Source organism: Lepidochelys olivacea, assembly GCF_965140295.1.
Source record: "Lepidochelys olivacea isolate rLepOli2 genome assembly, chromosome: 5".
Classification (NCBI taxonomy): Eukaryota; Metazoa; Chordata; order Testudines; family Cheloniidae; genus Lepidochelys; species Lepidochelys olivacea.
The window spans coordinates 35731052-35750164 of record NC_140415.1 but is presented as its reverse complement, the minus strand read 5'-3'; the positions used below and the strand labels follow the sequence as shown (position 1 = coordinate 35750164).

At 43.9% G+C, this 19113-nt stretch overlaps 1 protein-coding gene across 7 annotated transcripts in view; it reads right to left on the bottom strand.

Annotated features, from left to right (window-relative positions):
- DDX4 (DEAD-box helicase 4) overlaps window positions 1–19113 on the bottom strand; it is a 104812-nt gene that overhangs the window by 32736 nt on the left and 52963 nt on the right. For all 7 annotated transcript variants that reach the window (XM_084629023.1, XM_084629019.1, XM_084629024.1 and 4 more), the window contains 4 exons: window positions 17009–17050; window positions 9325–9372; window positions 9175–9219; window positions 1571–1713 (listed from right to left, as the gene is read on the bottom strand). In XM_084629023.1, coding sequence (XP_084485149.1) covers window positions 1571–1713; window positions 9175–9219; window positions 9325–9372; window positions 17009–17050 — 278 coding nt within the window. The remainder of the gene's footprint in view (window positions 1–1570; window positions 1714–9174; window positions 9220–9324; window positions 9373–17008; window positions 17051–19113) is intronic.

Below are 19113 nucleotides of genomic sequence, written 5' to 3'. Positions count from 1 at the left end.
TAGCCAGATTAGACCAGTCTTGAGTATCAGCCATCAGTAACCAACTACAAACACCTATTTCATTAAACTTCTTACCAAACAACATGTATTTACACATCTCGTTTGCATATTAATTCAAGCTCAGCAGAGAAAAACAGACTCCAGTGAGAAACTGCTGAGCTTGAATTAATAGGCAAACTAGATACCATTAACTTGGGTTTGAATAGAGACTGGGAGTGGCTGGGCCATTACACACTGAATCTATTTCCTCATGTTAAGTATCCTAACACCTTCTTGTTAACTGTCTAAATGGGCCATCCTGATTATCACTACAAAAGTTTTTTTTCCTCCTGCTGATAAAGCTCATCTTAATGAATTAGCCTGTTACAGTTTGTATGGCAACTTCTACCTTCTCTGTATGTGTATATATATCTTCTTACTACACGTTCCATTCTATGCATCCGATGAAGTGGGCTGTAGCCCACGAAAGCTTATGCTGCTCAAATAAATGTGTTAGTCTCTAAGGTGCCACAAGTACTCCTGTTCTTTTAGCGGATACAGACTAACATGGCTGCTACTCTAAAACCAGTTTAATTATATTTACTGTTTCTAATTTTCTGTAAAAAACGATCTTTTCTGAACACAAATAACTCTTATGCTGACTATTTCCATTCCTCAGTGTTGCAGCTTTTTATATATGGTTTCAATGGAAAAAAAGCAGATCTCCTCAGGCAGCATATTGCAAGTGTTTGATTTGGAGAGAAAGTAGTAGTAGTATGTATTTTTGCAGAGCAAACAAAAATTTTAAATTTGTATGATCTGGAACATTAAAATCACCACTTTAGATTTCTAATACTGACAACTGTACCTCTTTACTTTCTCAAAACATGCCATTTTAGTTTTTATGTTCCTCTCATTACGGACAATGGAAACAGACTATCAAAGGTGGACAAATACTAAGTTTACTCTAATTAAGGATTCTTATTTACTTTAAAATGAACAGATTTCAAAATACGCTTTTACCAAAATGTTCCTAATGATTTTCTAGGTCAGTATTTTTTTAATTTTATTTTTTAAGAAAAAAATTATTGCCAAGGAAAAAAATGGGTGTGTACCTTTTGCTTCTTTGTCGTGTCTAAAGAAGGCACCAAAGGTTGCTTTGGTTTTTTACTTTAACAATTTTAGTCCTATTAAACCTGGAAGAATATTATGGAGGAGGTTGTGAAATTTCACTAAACAGACAAAGCAGAGCAATTGAGAGGTGAACGGATTTTTTTTTTAAGTCAGGCTTTGATGTGTTTGACAGCTATTTAATTTCGACAGTAATTTGGAAAAAATTAAGATTCCACACTTACGTTTCTGTCACCCTTCAAAGTTGTGAGAGCTAACAAAATAAGTCCCTGAAACTGCCCCTCAAAAGAGATCTTCCAACAAAAAATTCCGAGTTCTATTTTGCCATTCATTTATTCATTATATTTTTATCAAAAGAAAAAATTTTATACATCATAAAGCAGCAAAAAAGGGCAAAAACTCATTTTTAAAATACCCTTTGCCAGTAACTTTAAGTAATAGAGGACAAGAGTTCACTAACCAGTATTGCTGGTGGAGGATCAAGTCCTGATACTTCCACAAGAATTGTGTCATATTTGTCAAAATTAATTCCTGTCTGGTAGTGTGCAAAGATGGCTTCTTCATTGTCAGGTGGAGGTGGTGGCACATAGGTCACCTTTGGACCTTCAGAATACAAAAGAAAACCAATGGTTCAGATACATGAACAATAATTTGAGGGACAATTTTAGTTGCAGTAATTTGTTCCTTGTGGAGCAGCCAAACAATTCAGTAGAACTTCATTAACCTGCACTTTATAATTCATGTCTGAAAAAATCCCTTCCCATTTCTCAAAGATTCAGTAGTGTGCTGCACTGAGGTTACTGAATACTACAACTTACAAAATATACTAGTGTACCTTTATAGCACATCAAACATTTCCATTATTAAAAAGCTTACCTGCAGTTGTCAAAATCAAAGTTTTTGTGAAACATTCTACTTGCTTAGCATTTGTTCACTTTTTCACAAATGGCTCTTCCAGTCAATAGAGAGAATTAGTGAAGTTTTACTGGGCAACTAAAAAACCAGAAGCTGAATTTTACACCTTTAAAGTCTTGTTTACACTATAAAGTTTACATTCTGCTGAAATCAAGTCTACCCCAAATTTATCTGGTACATGAGTAAGCCGTATGGAACACTTACATGTGGATGTGAGGTGTTCTACAAGTGAATTAGGAAGACTGAACTGTTCTGAAAAGTACGTTTTAGAATTAAAAAGTTCTTGAAACTATTCAACAGATTTGGGGCCTGTAAGAATTTTTTGAAGACTCATTTGAAAGCTGTCTGGAACACTGGTAAGAGAAGTAGCTGTTGAGGGACTTTCAGTATTGACCATGAAAAAATTTTATTCACAAATTATGCCAAACAATAATTTTAACTGTTGATTATAATTCTGAAATTCTAAATAAAGAGAAAATGCAAAATAATGCATACATTACTGTCTTTTTTAAAAAATAAACACATTGTTCAGTAAAACATAATAGATTTTAAGGCCAAAAAGGATCATCTAGTCTGAACTCCTATATGTCATAAGTACTTAAATTTCACCCATTATCCCTGCGTGAGGCACAATAACTTGTGCTTGTCTAAAGCATATCTTCCAGAAGGGCAAGAGTCTTGAAGACTTCATGGAATGGAGAATCCACATTTTGCTTTGGTAGGCTATGCCAATGGTTAGTCACCCTTTCAAAAACCTGTCTTATTTGCAATATGAAGTTGTCTGGCTTCAGCTTCCACCCACTGGGTTCTTGTTATCCACTAGATTAAATCACCCTTTATTACCCAGTATTTTCTCCCAATGAAGGTAATTATACACCATAATCAAGTCTGCTTTTTATCTTTTGATAAGCTTGCATCATTTGCGGCTTTTTCCAATTTCTCAACATCATTTTTAAAATACAGACACTAAAACTATCTGAAGTATGCCAGTATGTATCTCGTCACTGGCATACACCTCCCTACTCCCCTGTGTATTACATCAAAGGACTGCATTAACCCTTTTTGCCCAATCGCACTGGGAGTTCATGTTGAGTTGTTTGTCCACTACCACTCAAGTCTTTTTCAGAGTCATGGCTTTCCAGGATACAGTCCCCATTCTGTAGAACAGACTCCTCTTCCATGATAGAAGGAAGGCATCCCCCTGAAGAGGTGACCCAAAACCCATGCTGGAGCAGAAGAGAGGAGACTTCCTATTCTTGGAGGTGGTGAAAAGATTAAATCTCTGGCTGTCCCCATCTCTGGAATAGGCCTTGGAGGACCCAAGCATTCGACTCCCATTTGTAGTCACGGGAAAAGTGTCTGGGTGGCAGAAGGGAACACCTACATATATGAAATTGCTCCTTTCACTAGTTTAAGGAGTTCTTTACATACAAGAGGACCACACCTGCCTGTCCAAGGCATCCTTATTTGGAGGACAAATTCCAGCCTTGGAAGGAGCAGAGGCACCGCCTTGCATGATTGGTCACAAACATTCACACCACCATATGGCCAAGGAGTTGAAGACAATTCCTTATTCATGTCCGAGGGCATCCTTGAATCATCCCCACTACACCAGACAGTCACAAATCTATGTAACAGGAGGAATGCTCTGGCTGTCACTGAGTCCAAGTATGCCCCTATAAACTATCCTTTGTACCAGTACTAATGTGGATTTCTTTGCATTCAGGTGTAGGTCCAACTCCCAGAACAAAGCAAAGGCCTTCTGGATGGATGACAACACTGCTGGGAAAGAGCGGCTTTTGAGAAGTCTGTTGCTAGAGTACTGGAAGACTAAAATTCCTTCCTGCCAAAAGGTAAACCACCACTACCATTACAACTTTCAAAAAGACCCTTGGGATCGAAGGGAAGCACTTGGTACTGGAAGTGATCTTAAACCACAGTGAATCATAATCATGTCCTGTGCAATGGAGATATAGTTATATAAAAGTAGGCATCTTGTAAGTTGAGGGATGTAAACCAATTGTGTGGAATGAACATAAAATTAAAGTTATTTTAAGTTAGCTAAGGAAACATATATATGTACTGTAAAGAAATGCCCTTGACTAGCAAGTAGAAGAAAGGCCTAGAAAATAAAAAGTGATGCGGCCAGAAGGAATAAAGTAGGAAGGATGTCTGGTTCAAAGAATAACCATGAGATAAGAGGAAGTTTCTAAAAAAAAAGGCCTCTGACAGGTGCGACTGCAGATGGTTTTGAATCAAACAAAGAGACTATCTTAAAATGAGCCAACACAGCTCTTCCCAACCCACGCTCCAACAGTAGAGCCTATATGAACCCAGGGGCAATGGGAAAACTGTTGGACAGCAAGGAGGAGGGGAGGAAAGGCCTGGGGGAAAAAAAGGAGGTTGTAAATCTTATCTGGACAAACACGGGAAATAAAGGGTGAACTGTCTCCAATTGGTTTTTAGCTAAAGTCAGTAATTGGCAGTGACACCACTTGTTTGTTAAAGGGTATAAAAAGCCAACTCTCAAAGGGTTCATTGCTGATACCTGCCTGACCATGTTTGAGCTGACCAATATGGGTCTAAGCACCTCTGCGTTTAGCTCATTTGTAAGTATACTGATCAAATACTTATAAATGTTTTACTACTATTGGGATGTAGTAAATTGCTTATTATTTAGAGCTTTTAGGCATGTTTAGAGCAATTGTAGAAGTACCATTTGGCCTTTGCATTTAATAAAGAAATTTAGGGTTAAATCTATCAACTTCATGAAAAAAAGTCATACAGATACAGACATCATCTTCCTTTCCAAATGCAAACAGTTGGACATCATACCAAAAGGACTGAAGGTAAAAAAAATCCATTACAATCTACATACCACAAAGACTATGCTGACAGATTGTGCCACACGCTCTCAAAGAAACTGCGGAACCACCTGATCAACATCCTCTACAGCAAACAGAGAAAGATTAAGAATGAGCTCTCAAAAATGGATACTCTCATAAAAAAACCAACCTTCCGCACAAACCTCCTCGTGGCTGGACTTTACAAAAACTAGACAAGCCATTTACACCACACACTTTGCTTCTCTACAAAAGAAAAAGGACACTAAACTATCTAAACTACTACATGCCACAAGAGGCCACAACAGTGGTTCCCATAACCCACCGAGCAATATTGTTAATCTATCCAACTATACTCTTAGCCCAACAGAAGAATCTGTCCTATCTCGGGGCCTCTCCTTCTGCCCCTCCACCCCCAATGAACATGATACAGTTCTGTGGTGATCTGGAATCCTATTTTCGACGTCTCCGACTCAAGGAATATTTCCAACACACCTCTGAACAGCATACCAACTCACAGAGACCTTCCTACCAACACTACAAAAAGAAGGATTCTGGGTGGACTCCTCCTGAAGGTCGAAACAACAGACTGGACTTCTACATAGAGTGCTTCCGCCGATGCGCACGGGCTGAAATTGTGAAAAAGCAGCATCACTTGCCCCATAACCTCAGCCATGCAGAACATAATGCCATCCACAGCCTCAGAAACAACTCTGACATCATAATCAAAAAGGCTGACAAAGGAGGTGCTGTTGTCATCATGAATAGGTCGAAATCCTCTGAGCCCACTGAGGGTTACCAAAAGAAACTACACCATCTGCTCAAGAAACTCCCTGAAACAAAAGCACAAGAACAAATCCGCACAGACACACCCCTGGAACTCCGACCTAGGGTATTCTATCTGCTACCCAAGATCCATAAACCTGGAAATCCTGGATGCCCCATCATCTCAGGCATTGGCGCCCTGACAGCAGGATTGTCTGGCTATGTAGACTCCCTCCTCAGGCCCTATGCTACCAGCACTCCGAGCCATCTTCGAGACACCACTGACTTCCTGAGGAAACTACAATCCATCAGTGATCTTCCTGAAAACACCATCCTGGCCACTATGGATGTAGAAGCCCTCTACACCAACATTCCACACAAAGATGGACTACAAGCCATCCGGAACAGTATCCCCGATAATGTCACGGCAAACCTGGCAGCTGAACTTTGTGACTTTGCCCTCACCCATAACTATTTCACATTTGGGGACAACGTATACCTTCAAATCAGCGGCACTGCTATGGGTACCCGCATGGCCGCACAGTATGCCAACATTTTTATGGCTGACTTAGAACAACGCTTCCTCAGTTCTCGTCCCCTAATGCACCTATTCCACTTGCGCTACAGTGATGATATCTTCATCATCTGGACCCATGGAAAAGAAGCCCTTGAGGAATTCCACCAGGATTTCAACAATTTCCATCCCACCATCAACCTCAGCCTGGACCAGTCCACACAAGAGATCCACTTCCTGGACACTACAATGCTAATAAGCGATGGTCACATAAACACCACACTATACTGGAAAACTACTGACCGCTATTCATACCTACATGCCTCCAGCTTTCATGCAGACCACACCACACGATCCATTGTCTACAGCCAAGCTCTACGATACAACCGCATTTGCTCCAACCCCTCAGACAGAGACAAACTCCTACAAGAGCTCTATCAAGCATTCTTACAACTACAATACCCACCTGCTGAAGTGAAGAAACAGACTGACAGAGCCAGAAGAGCACCCAGAAGTCACCTACTACAGGACAAGCCCAACAAAGAAAATAACAGAACGCCACTAGCCGTCACCTTCAGCCCCCAACTAAAACCTCTCTAGCGCATTATCAAGGATCTACAACCTATCCTGAAAGACGAACCTTCACTCTCACAGATCTTGGGAGACAGGCCAGACCTTGCTTACAGACAGCCCCCCAACCCGAAGCAAATACTCACCAGCAACCACACAACAGAACCACTAACCCAGGAACCAATCCTTGCAACAAAGCCCGTTGCCAACTGTGTCCACATATCTATTCAGGGGACACCATCATAGGGCCTAATCACATCAGCCACACCAACAGAGACTTGTTCACCTGCACATCTACCAATGTGATATATGCCATCATGTGCCAGCAATGCCCCTCTGCCATGTACATTGGTCAAACTGGAAAGTCTCTACGTAAAGGAATAAATGGACACAAATCAGACGTCAAGAATTATAACACTCAAAAACCAGTCAGAGAACACTTCAATCTCTCTGGTCACTCAATTACAGATCTAAAAGTTGCAATATTACAACAAAAAGACTTCAAAAACAGACTCCAGTGAGAGACTGCTGAATTGGAATTAATTTGCAAACTGGATACAATTAACTTAGGCTTGAACAGAGACTGGGAGTGGATGGGTCATTACACAAGTAAAACTATGTTTATCCCCCTCTGCCAACCGTTCCTCAGACGTTCTTGTCAACTGCTGGAAATGGCCCACCTTGATTATCACTACAAAAGGTGTCGTCGTCCCTCCCCTCCCCGCTCTCCTGCTGGTAATAGCTCACCTTAAGTGATCACTCTGGTTATAGTCTGTATGGTAACACCCATTGTTTCATGTTCTTTATGTATATAAATCTCCCCACTGTATTTTCCACTGAATGCATCCGATGAAGTGAGCTGTAGCTCACATAAGCTTATGCTCAAATAAATTTGTTAGTTTCTAAGGTGCCACAAGTACTCCTTTTCTTATTAGGCTTAAATTAGTGTTTGGTGTTTCCCCATATTAATAATTTCAAATATTAATAATTCAAACCAACAAATTTCCTTCCTCCAGAGAAGGAATTGCCAGAATCACCATCCTGAACTTTTGAGGCTTCACAATCTTGTTCAGTCTTAGCTTTAAGATCTGCCTGCAACATTTTTTTTGTTCTAAGAATTATTCTGAGTAGAACTCCCTGCCCCTCTAAAGGGAAAGGACTGGTTCTGTTGCTCCTAGCCAGAGGAGAGTCTCTACCTCTTACCTTAATAGAAGCTTGTGAGAGGAGTCCATGAAGAGGGATGGAGAAACGGGTGAAAGGGACAGAGTGGCAAAAACTGGATGATGTAGCCCTCTATTATGACCTCCAAGACACATTTGTCCAAGGTGATCTGCTCCCAAGCCTGTTGGAAATGGACAAGGCAGTCCCCAAAAGGAAAAAAAGTGGACTAAAGGACGCAACCTTAAAATTCGAAGAGTGGAGGCATAGGGACTGTGCATGGACCAAATAGACACTGCTGGCTAGAAATCTCCTATTGACTCATCAAGAGGCACATGTGCAGCATCCCTACGGGGGACTACTCGAAGAAGAACTTCTGCCTTCTGTCTTCCTCTGTTCATGGGACAGGAAGGATCTCAGAAAAGATGTCTTAGACTTTCTTCTTCAGCATCCTTCAGAGTTCCCTGAAGTCACCTACTATCTGCAAGATATCATGCGATGAAGTGTCATTTGTGCCAATGTGACCCAAGACCAGTGGATCGTTGCCCATTAATTTCAGAAGCCTACCCAATCTTAGAGTGATGTCTCAAAGCAGCACATTGACTTGTCTGTCTGTAGCCTGCAGAATGTTCTTTCTAGTCTTCTAAGGAGAATCTCCAGCAAGTATCATCTGTCTTCCTTGGATGGTTGGAGAGCTCTTTATGGTCAAGGCTGATTTTCTTACAGGTTGGGGTAAGCTGCTCCACAGGTGTGTCCTGGATCTCTCTCCAGTCCCTTGGACCTGCTGGATCTCACTTTACCACTTTTTGCATCACTCCTATGCTCATCTTTGTGTCTGCCTTTCTCCATGATGCCTTTTAAGCCTGGAATACCTTTACCTATTTTGTACAGCCGCTTTCTACCCTTTTGTCTTTCAAGTAAATTCAGTATACTTAAGTGAATCTTATTAATCCAACATCTAGAGAAATAATATTTTGAAGTCACAAAAACTACTGCACCAATGTGACCATTCCAAATTGTGGTCACATGGTGCTCTGTGCAACTGAAATATCTGAAAAGTTTTTTGGTTTTTTTTTAAACAGTCTGGATTGTTTTAGATTATAAATTCCAAGATGGGCACCCTGTGTGTACCTGATGCATTTATAATATGTTTTTATACTATATGCTTGGTACTGTGCAGTCACTCAATTATATTTATAGATTAATGAAATCTAAAACAGAATCAAACTTTACAAGTTTGGCCTTCTTGCCTTATAAGCAATCCTACAAACATGTATCCCAATGAATTTATTAATTTACCTTGATTATCACCACTTTCTGTTTCGCCGTGCGGTTTCCAAGAACCTTAAGAAGAGAAGAAACTGATTAAGAAAGGAAGAAAGAAAAGTCAGGCAATAAAAGAAAAAAAACTGAATTCTTGACAAGCTACCTTATAGCAAATCTACTTACTTCTTCCCGAACCTGCGATTACTTCTTCATTGTAACCTCTGTATCCTCCTGTTAAAATTTGTCAAGTTTTATTTTGATTTACAAAATAAACAGTTCTCTCAGGCTCTACTGCTCTTCAAAAATTAGAAGTACAGTCACAACAGATAAACATGCATGAGGGACAGAATGGAAGATAATTAGGTCCTTGTAGAAGTAAATAAATGGGTGATAGAGCCAGACAGTTGGCAAAGTAAATGGGATGGGATCACAACACAGTGAGCTAAGAGATCAGGAAAGTAAGGTGAGCTAAGATATCGAAGACAAGGACCAAAAGCTTGTATTTAACACAGTGAATAAGGGAGAGTGACCTGACCAAAGCAGTGAGTTGAGAAAAAGCAGCATTCTGACTGGACCTGAAGGAGCAATGTTGAAGTGATGATGACTAGAGAAGAGATGGATGCAGTAATCAAGAAGCAACATGAGGGCATGAATGATAGCTTGGCGGTATGGTCAGAAGAGAAACCAGATGTTGATCCTTTGACCAGAGGATCCTTTGACCCACGTAGTCCAGAATGGGGAGCCAAACCAGAGAAAGCAAAATTCTACCTTTTGATACCTCATGGCAACTATTACCTACATTCTTAGAATTTTTAGTTTAATGATCTGCTTTTTTCTTATGGTCTCCAGGGCAAGGAGCTCAAAAACTTACCTACCAGAACACTTATGTTGCTTACAGTAAAACTCTGGACTCCTCCCAAGAAACTATCACAATCCAAGTGAAGTTTAAGATAAAGATTAAAAAAAATAGCACACACTAACCTACAAGTCCATATTTGTTCAATTGAACATTTCAAAAAAGGGAAACTATGATGTCCAGTTTGGCACAAAATTTAGAATTTGTAGAAAAAGCTTTCATTTATACAAGCCATGAAAAATGGTTACTAATCTTTCCTAACTGTTGTTCCTTGAGATGTGTTGCTCATGTCTATTCCAATTTAGGTGTGTGAGCACGTCGCGTTCACCATCGCTGGAAGACTTTTTCCCTACTGGTAACCGTCAGGTCAGCTCTGGTGCCCCCTGAAGAGGCACTCCCCAGCATAGTACATAGATAGGCACCTGCCAGCCCACCGCTTTCTCAGTTCCTTCTTGCCGGCAACTCCGACAGAGGCAGGAGGGCAGGTTGTAGAATGGACATGAGCAAACATCTCGAAGAAAACAGTTAAAGAAAAAATGCTTACTAACCTTTTCGTGAGTGCTTGCTCATGTCCGTTCCAATAGAGGCGACTCCCAAGTAAACAGTCATGTGGCAGGGTCAGCGTTCCTGCGAGACACGGATTGGAGGACCGCAGCGCCCAAGACTGCATCATTTCTTGCCTGCTGAGTTCGGGTGTAGTGCCCGTAAACGTATGGATAGACGAGGTAACCGCCCTCCAGAGGTCTACAATTGGAACATGGGCCATGAATGCCGCTGATGAAGCTTGTGACCACGTGGAGTGCGCCATTAAATGTGGGGGAGGCACTTTTGCCAGGTCATAGCACATGTTGATGCAGGACTTTTTCCAGAAGGAAAACCTTGGAGCCAAGACTTGGCTGGCCTTCATCCTTTCTGCAACGGCCACAAATAACAACACTGGATTTTTGAAAGGGTTTGGTCCTTTCTATGTAAAAAGCCAAAGCACCTCTAACATCCAAAGAGTGCAGCCTCTGTTCGTTTTTAGCTATATGGGGCTTAGGATAGAAGACAAGGAGAAAGATGTCTTGACTGTTGTGCAAATGGGAGACCACGTTCAGAAGGAATGAGGAGCGCAACCGCAACTGCGCTTTGTCCTTGAAGGCCGTGTAGGGCGGCTCGGAGGTAAGGGCTCGGATCTCCGACACCCTTCTAACTGAGGTGATGACCACCAGAAAGGTAGTCTTCCAGGACAAATAAATCAAGGGACTTGCTGCAAGCAGCATGAACAGTGGCCTTGTCAGTTGTGAGAGGACCAAGTTGAGATCCCAGGGGGGCATAGGTTGGCATACCTGTGGATACAGGTTCTCCAAGCCCTTTAAGAACTGAGAGCTAATTAGATTGGAGAAAAGCGATCTGCCGTTCACTGGAGGCTGGAATGCTGATATTGCCACCAAGCGGACCCTACCAGCAGACACGGCCAGACCTTCCCCTTTCAGATGGAGCAGATAGGCCAAGGTAACAGAGAGGGTTTCTTCCAGAGGAGAGACGCCCTTCTGAAGTGACCAGAGCGAGAACGCTTCCATTTCGTTAGGCAGGCCATTCTAGTTGACTGCTTTCTGCTGCCCATAAGTACCTCTTGAACCAGTGCCGAACAGGCGAATTCCATTTCGTTCAACCACAAAGGTAGTAAGCCATCAAATGCAGAAATTCCAGGTTCAGGTGAAGCATGTGGCTGTGGCCCTGGGAGATCAGGTCTGGCCACACTGGGAGATCGACTGGGATGTCTATGGAGAGGTTTCAGTACCTTGTCTCTTTTGATGTGGAGGAGTACCCTGTGGATGAGGAGTGGGGGGAAAGGGAGGGGGAAAAGATGTGTACAGGCATCTGTGCCCCCCTCCCTGCCCCCATGGCAGCCGGAAGGCATCAGAGAGAACCCAGACGGTACACCGCGTATGAGCAAAACTGGAGGCATTTCCTGTTGCTTGTGGTTGCAAACAGGTCCACCTGGAGAAACCCCCACCTCCAGAAAATAGCCTCCAGGATGTCTGGTCAAAGAGACCACTCGCCATGACTGATGAAGGACCTGCTCAGGTAATTCGCTAGCTTGTTCTGCAAACGTGGTAGATAAGCAGCCTCCAGATGAATGGAGTGGGCTAAGCAGTAGTCCCAAAGTTTCAATGTCTTGAGGCATAGGGGAGAGGATTGAGCTCCCCCACCTTGCTTGTTTATATAGAACATTGCCGTCGTGTTGTCTGTGAGGACCGATACAGACTCGCCCTGGAGCTTGCGGCAGAACGCACTGCCCTTAGTTCCCCGACACTGATATGCAGGTGTACCTCCTCTGGTGCCCACAGACCTTGTGTCCTGAAGGGCTCCAAGTGGGCTCCCCACCCCATAGCTGAGGCCTCCATGACCAACCCTACCAACAGTGCAGGCCTTGTAGAGGGAACACCTGCACATACTATATCTTCATTTAGCCACCAATGCAGGGCGCCATCCCTTGGGGAAGAATAACCACTCTGTCTAGCAGGTGACACCCCAGTATGTACACCGAGGGCACAGTCTGAGGCATGCATGCTGCACTATGTAGGTGCAAGAGGCCATATGACCAAGGAGTTTTAGGCAGTTTCTTGCCATGATGGTGGGGTACGCTAGCAGGCCTCGAATGAGAACTGAGATGACCCTGAAGCGCCCTTCTGTCAGGGAGACTCTTGCCTGGTTTGCATCCAGGATATCCTCTGGATGGGCATGAGCATGGACTTCTGCTCGTTGATCAGGAGGCCCAGGTTCTCGAAAGTGGACTGTATGATCTGCACATGCTGTTCCACTAACTCCCTGGATCCACCTCTCACCAACCAGTCATCGAATTCGGGGTAGACCTGCCCCCCCCCCTCCTTCTGAGGAAGGCCGCCATCACCGGCATACATTTTGTTCAGGCTCTCCAGGCCACCAACAGGCGAAAGGGCAGAACCGTGAACTGAGTGGTCCTGAGTTACTACAAACCGAAGGTATCTTCTGTGCCGCTGGAAGACAGCTATATAAAAATACATGTCTTTCAAGTCAAGTGTGGCATACCAGTCCCCTGGATCTAGGGAAGGAATAATCAAGGTCAGACACACCATGCGGAACTTCAGCTTCTTCAAAACCTGTTGAAGTTCCTGAGGTCTAGGATAGGTCTGAGATCCCTGCTGGATTTTGGGAACAGGAAATAGCAGGAATAAAACCCCTTGCCTCTTAGCACTGTGGGAACCTCCTCTACTGCTCCCGCCCTTAGGAGTAACTGCACCTCCTGGGCCAGGAGATTTTCGTGAGAAGGGTCCCTGAAGAGGGATGAAGAGGGGGAGTGGGAAGGAGGGAAGGAGAAACTGTAAGGTGTATCCCAGTTCTACCATGAGGACCACCCATCAGCAGGGGCGGCAGGTTTGTATAATTTTTGGTGGTGCCCAGAACCCGCCCCTACCCAAACTCCCCCACCACCACCTGCCCAAGGCTCTGGAAAGGAGTTTAGTGGTGGAGGTGGTCTGGGGTGCAGGCCATAGGCTGGGGCAGGGGATTGGGGTGCAGACTCTGGGAGGGAGTTTGGGGATGGGAGGGGGTGCAGTCGAGATGGGGGCACTAGGACCTTGCGTCAGCAGTTGCTGCAGGAAAGTAGCATGGAGCTGCGCAGCAGAGGCAGGAACGCTCGGCTCCGGTGCATGGGGGCAGCAGGTGGGGCCAGGGGACAGACACCCAGCCCCAAATATTGGTGGAGCTGGGCCCCTGGGCTCTGAATATTGCTGGTGCCAAGGTACCACATAGAAATGTAACTCGCCATCTATGCCCATCAGTCAGACGTGATGTTGGCCCACGCCCAGTAAAAAAAGGAACAAACAGCCCAAAAACATACAGGTAAGATCTAGATTGTGAAGTGGTGCATGGTCCTTGGTCGCATCTTCAAAAGTTTTGTGTTGCGCGATGATTGTCTTGTAGGCGCAGATGTCGAGGCTGTTGAGGAGTCTGTCTCTTTTTGAAACCCCTATTCCTCCTTTGCCCAAAATCCTGTCTCTGGTAGGGCTGGTAAAAACAGCCCATAGGCTGTGGCTTAAAATGTTTCCGGGATAGGGTTGGGAGGCCCTATGACTTCTAAGTTGCCCTTGAATCCTTGAGGCTGTGGTTCCAAAAACAAGGACTGCCCTTCAAATGAGAGGTCCTGAACCAATTTGTTGGACCTCATGGGGGAGGCCCAATGACTACAGCCAGAAGCTCCTCATTACCATGCCCATGGCCCTCGCCCAGGCCGCCGCATCCATGGCATCTAGAGCCACCTAAAGGGACGCCTTGGTTATTGCTCTGCCTTCTTCAACCAAGGCCCCATATTCATCCCTACAGTCAGCTGGCAGGAGCTCTTTGAATTGCTGACCAGGAATTAAAATCATAAAAGCTAAACAGGGCCTGGTGGTTAGCAATTTTAAGATGAAGGCCGCCTGCGGAGTAGACTTTTCTCCCCAGGGACTGATCCTCTTTAGGAAAGGCACAGAAGGGGCGCCCTCACCTCCACGGGTACCGAAAGAGAGCGCCCCCCCCCCATGGGAGCCCAGGACCACTTGCCTCCCCAGTGGTCAGTGTGGACCCCTTGGCTGCATCTGCCATTGGCCAGAACCTCACCCTGTTGGGACAAGCCCCTAGGTCTTGCCCTCAGGACACCTGTGATCCACTCTGGATACAGTTCCTCACAAGGCATATGACTGCCTGCAATTCGAAGCCAAAAGACCCACCCCTAGGCGACCAAAGCGGTGCCGTGAACAGTGGTGCTGAGCGGCCTTACCTAGGTGGGGAGCGGCGTTTCCAAGGAGAGCGGTACTGCAACGAATAACGTTGCCACCATGGGGAGTGTTGCAGTGATGAAGAGCCACATTTCAAAGACGAGCGATGCAGAGATTGCAAGCAGTGCCACGGGAGAGAGCAGCATGGAGACTGATCGGTGCCAGGAGTACGACCAGCATCTAGGTGGGGTGTCATGTCGCTGCGGTGACTGTGGTCTCTGTGCCAGGTCTCCTAATGATGAGTGGGATGGACAGAGGTGCCTTGACATCATTGCAGGCTTGCTCAGGGCTGGTGCTTGCCCTTTTGTGGCTGGAACCTGTGGTGACTGGTCTATTTCCTGCAGGCCTCGGCTTGCGGACAGTGATGCCGAGCAAGTGAAGAGGTTTTGTTTCTCCTCATATGCCTCTGGCATCGAGGGTGCTGTCAGGGTCGTGTCCCCTTCTTGGCTCGCCCTATCTGGAGAGCCTCTCAGTGCCAGACTCAACGGTGCCAGTTGAGCCGCCTCCTAATCGAGAGTGGTCTGCCACAGATCGCACTCTCTCAGCAGTCTCTCTCAAGGGGAAACGTCCCGATCAGACTTTTTTGACCACTTCTTCAGAACTGGTGATGGGGATTGGTGCCAAGTCGTCAGCGCCGGGAGGACAGTGCTGAGGAGCCCAAGCCACACTGGTGTTCCGAACATACACCGGCACACTCCTGTTAGAGGTGATGTTTGGTATCGGGTCCCGTAGCTGCTCTGAAACAGGACGGCGTGCCGCCTCCATAAGTAGGAACTTCAGACCAAGAACCAAAAAAAAAAAAGAGAGATGATCAACTGAGGTTCCTACAGATCTGGCACTTAAATATGACCCTCTCCCAAGCACTTTAAACAGCTCTTGTGAGGGTCACTGACTGGCACACCGCAGGCTGTTTGAAGCCCTGGGACCGAGGCATGCCCCAAGGCCCGGACGGGAGAGCCCCACAGGGTGGATGCTTTCCAACTAACTATCACTCTACTTATGCTAACAAACTATTTACACTTATCTACTATCTATTTACAGGAAGACCACCACTACAGGAATCAGTTGCTGAGCAAGAGATAGGAGCGTTCCAGCGACTGTCACAAATGGGAAGGAGGAACTGAGGAGCTGGCGATCTGGCAGGTGCCTATATACTGCACCATGGAGGCATCACTCCAGAGGGCACCAGAGCTGACCCGACAGATACCACTCGCAGAAAAAAGTCTTCTGGCGACAGTGTGCACATTAATATTGGAATGGACATGATCAAGCACTCAAAGAAGAACCATTAGAAACCTCTTTTCTTAATGTAAATAAGGTATTCCAGCAAGTTCTAAAAACAAAAAACAAAACAGTGCTCCATAGTTGCTAGTGACAAAATGAACTGGCATGCTTGGGATACTAGAACTATCCTACGTCTGTCTGGAAAGTGGTCTATATTCCTTTGTCTGTGGGATTACTGACTGTCTAAAAAGTTGAATTGTGAAGGAATCTTGATGGATAGAACTAAACAACATTGGAGAATTAAGAATCATACCTTTCTTAATGACATACAGCAGCTAATCCTCATGGTTTGATGGAAGGAAAAAGATGGATGACAACCAGGACTAGAGATTAAGCATATGCACAGTACTCTGTACTTTTAGTGTAGCATCTTAATATAATAAATAGCTAGTTTGCCCTGCCTGCAGCCACATTGCGAACACTGCAGCCACATTGAAAACATTGAACATTTAGGTTTGAAAACAGAAACAAACAGAAATGGACTGAACGGATTAGAAATCAAACTGGCTACTATAATTTCATTATCCAAGATGAGAGAAATGCAATAGTAAATAAGTACGTTTCAGTTTTAACAAAGTTACTTGGTATATAGTGGACAAGAAAATTGAAGACACCAGTGAAATTTAACCTGACAATGTCACTTTCAGATGCTTGTGCTAAGTTCTAGCAAATGCAACTTAATATTTTTGTTTTTCTGCATTTAAGGCAGTCACAAGCACTTTCCAAAAATTAATAAAATAAATCTCAGTCTCTCAAGGTAGGTATTACCCCATTTATAAACAGGGAAAATGAGGCATGGAGTGACATATGATTTGCCCAAGTTGTCAAAGAAAATAAGTATCAGAGCTAGGAATACAAGACCCAAACCTCCTGACTCCCTCCCTTCCTTTCAATCATTATTAAACATACACAATCTTTGTATAACCCTAATACATAAGAACCTGACCTTTGCTTCCAAATCCTCTGCTTCTGTTACTGTCATTATCACCTGAAAAAAAAAAAAAGGCAGAATTATTTACATGTAATTGGGTGTAATAGTGCTTCACCAATTTTAATACAACATCTTAAAGCTGTTATGACTACAGATAGCAGAAAGCAGGATCCCTTCCCAGTAAGAAGAATCTGGCAGTGGTTTTGTCAGCCCTTCATTATCCATCCACCCAGTAATTCTTTATGTAAGAACATTAACTCCTCCTTTCAAGCAGCAAAGGATTTAAAAAAAAAAAAAATCAGTAACAGGCAGTTCATAAACTCATTCCATGCCTTCTCTATTGTAGAGACTTTCAGGTCATATACAGTTATGGGACAACAGGATTTAGGTCTTGTCTACACTAGAAAGCCTTTCACAACAGTTATTCCAGCAGAGCTCTGTAAAAGACAGGAGGAGTTGTTCTGCTGGCATACCTACACCATGTGCCAGACTAACACCAACTAAGCCAAAAGAAGCACACTGTCGGTACTGTGGTGTCTGCACTGAGGGTTTTGCCAACATAGCTATGTAATTTTTTCCACACTACTAGCAGACATAGCTGTGCTGGAAAAACTTTGTAGACTAAGTCTGAGTGGAAAGGAAGGACAATAATAGAGGTACTTGCAATTCTTTGTCTCCAGTTATCCCATCCTATAAGGAATACCTCAGTTCATGTGACAAAACTCCCACCCAAAAAGCCACCCTGCATTTAATTATGGCACATTTTTTCATTTTGTTCACTAACATTTTTCATCCTAATATGTCACTGAAGAGAACCAAAGGCCCACGCAATGTTAAACATCTGGCAAATACCAATAGGATCTCTTAGTGAGAATAGAAAATACAATACAACAATCATTAACCTGAAGACCTACTAGAATAGACCTCTCACCATTCTATATCTACTACATTAAAAACTACTTTGATTATCCAAAGCATTTCAGATTATTGAATATCAAACTCCACCAAGACATATGAATAAAAAACTCTGACCTGGGCAGTGGGTATTTTAAGCTGCCGGACCCCCGACCGCAGGCTTTTGAGAGGGAAGTTTGTGTTTTATTATGCCCAATGCAGGTTCCTGGGCAGCTGAGGAGGGCGTATGTGCTATTCAGCTTCCCCGGTTTTTATTTTTCTTTCCTTTTCTCTTCCTGTTTCCATCCTAGGATGCTGATGTTTTGTGTGTCATGGTACACCAAGTCATCTTGAAATGTGACCTAATCACTTCAGATGTGGTAGAAACCCTCCTAACCTACTGGGCTATCCAGCCTCACAATTGCAAAGTCTCTGCTGCTTCTGCAGCAGCTACAGTTTTGTTGCTGTTGCAGTCTATGACTTGCCCCTTGAAGACACAGAGGAATGCCTTTTTATTTTAATCATATGTATAGACATAGGGGTGATACGGAAAGATGGCAGGAGGGGAGAAGAGCAGAGCAGGGCTGGCCATAAACACTCACATTTGAAACCACTTGCTCATAATGCTGTGAGCTGAAAAAGCCTTACTGAAGTAGCACACCTGTACCACAAAATGATATATTCTCCTCCCTTAATGGCGGGACTGATACGCTGCAGTGTTTTCTCCGAGAACACAGGTTTCCTACAAGCTTCTGTCCTCCAAAACTCCTCTCCTTACTGGCTAGGCACCATGAAGAGGGATAAAAATTAAAAGTGCAATGGAAAAAAAGGAGAGGAAGGAACCTCATTGCTTCAAGTGGAGGCAAGACACCAGGGGGTTAGTGAGGCAGTCAGTTCTCCGAACAGCTCCATCAGCTGGCAGTAAATTGAGACACTAAAGGGATGTTTAAAAAGGAAGAGAGGAGGCTGAGGAGTAACCCAGTTTTAACGGCTCACAGGAGCACTAACAAAAAACAAATCTCACCCAAACTGTGTTGGCTTGTGTATTTCTAATTATTGGACTCTCACAGCACAGTGACCTTTTTCCTTGGCAAATTGTTCTATGATGCTCTTCAGCGCCAATCTTGCTGTTTCATCTTTCTTAGTTGCAAGGAGAGCAAGGTCACTCAGTTGTGTCTGACAATGCTGAATGCATGTAGTTTGACACGTCAATGTACTTATTGGTC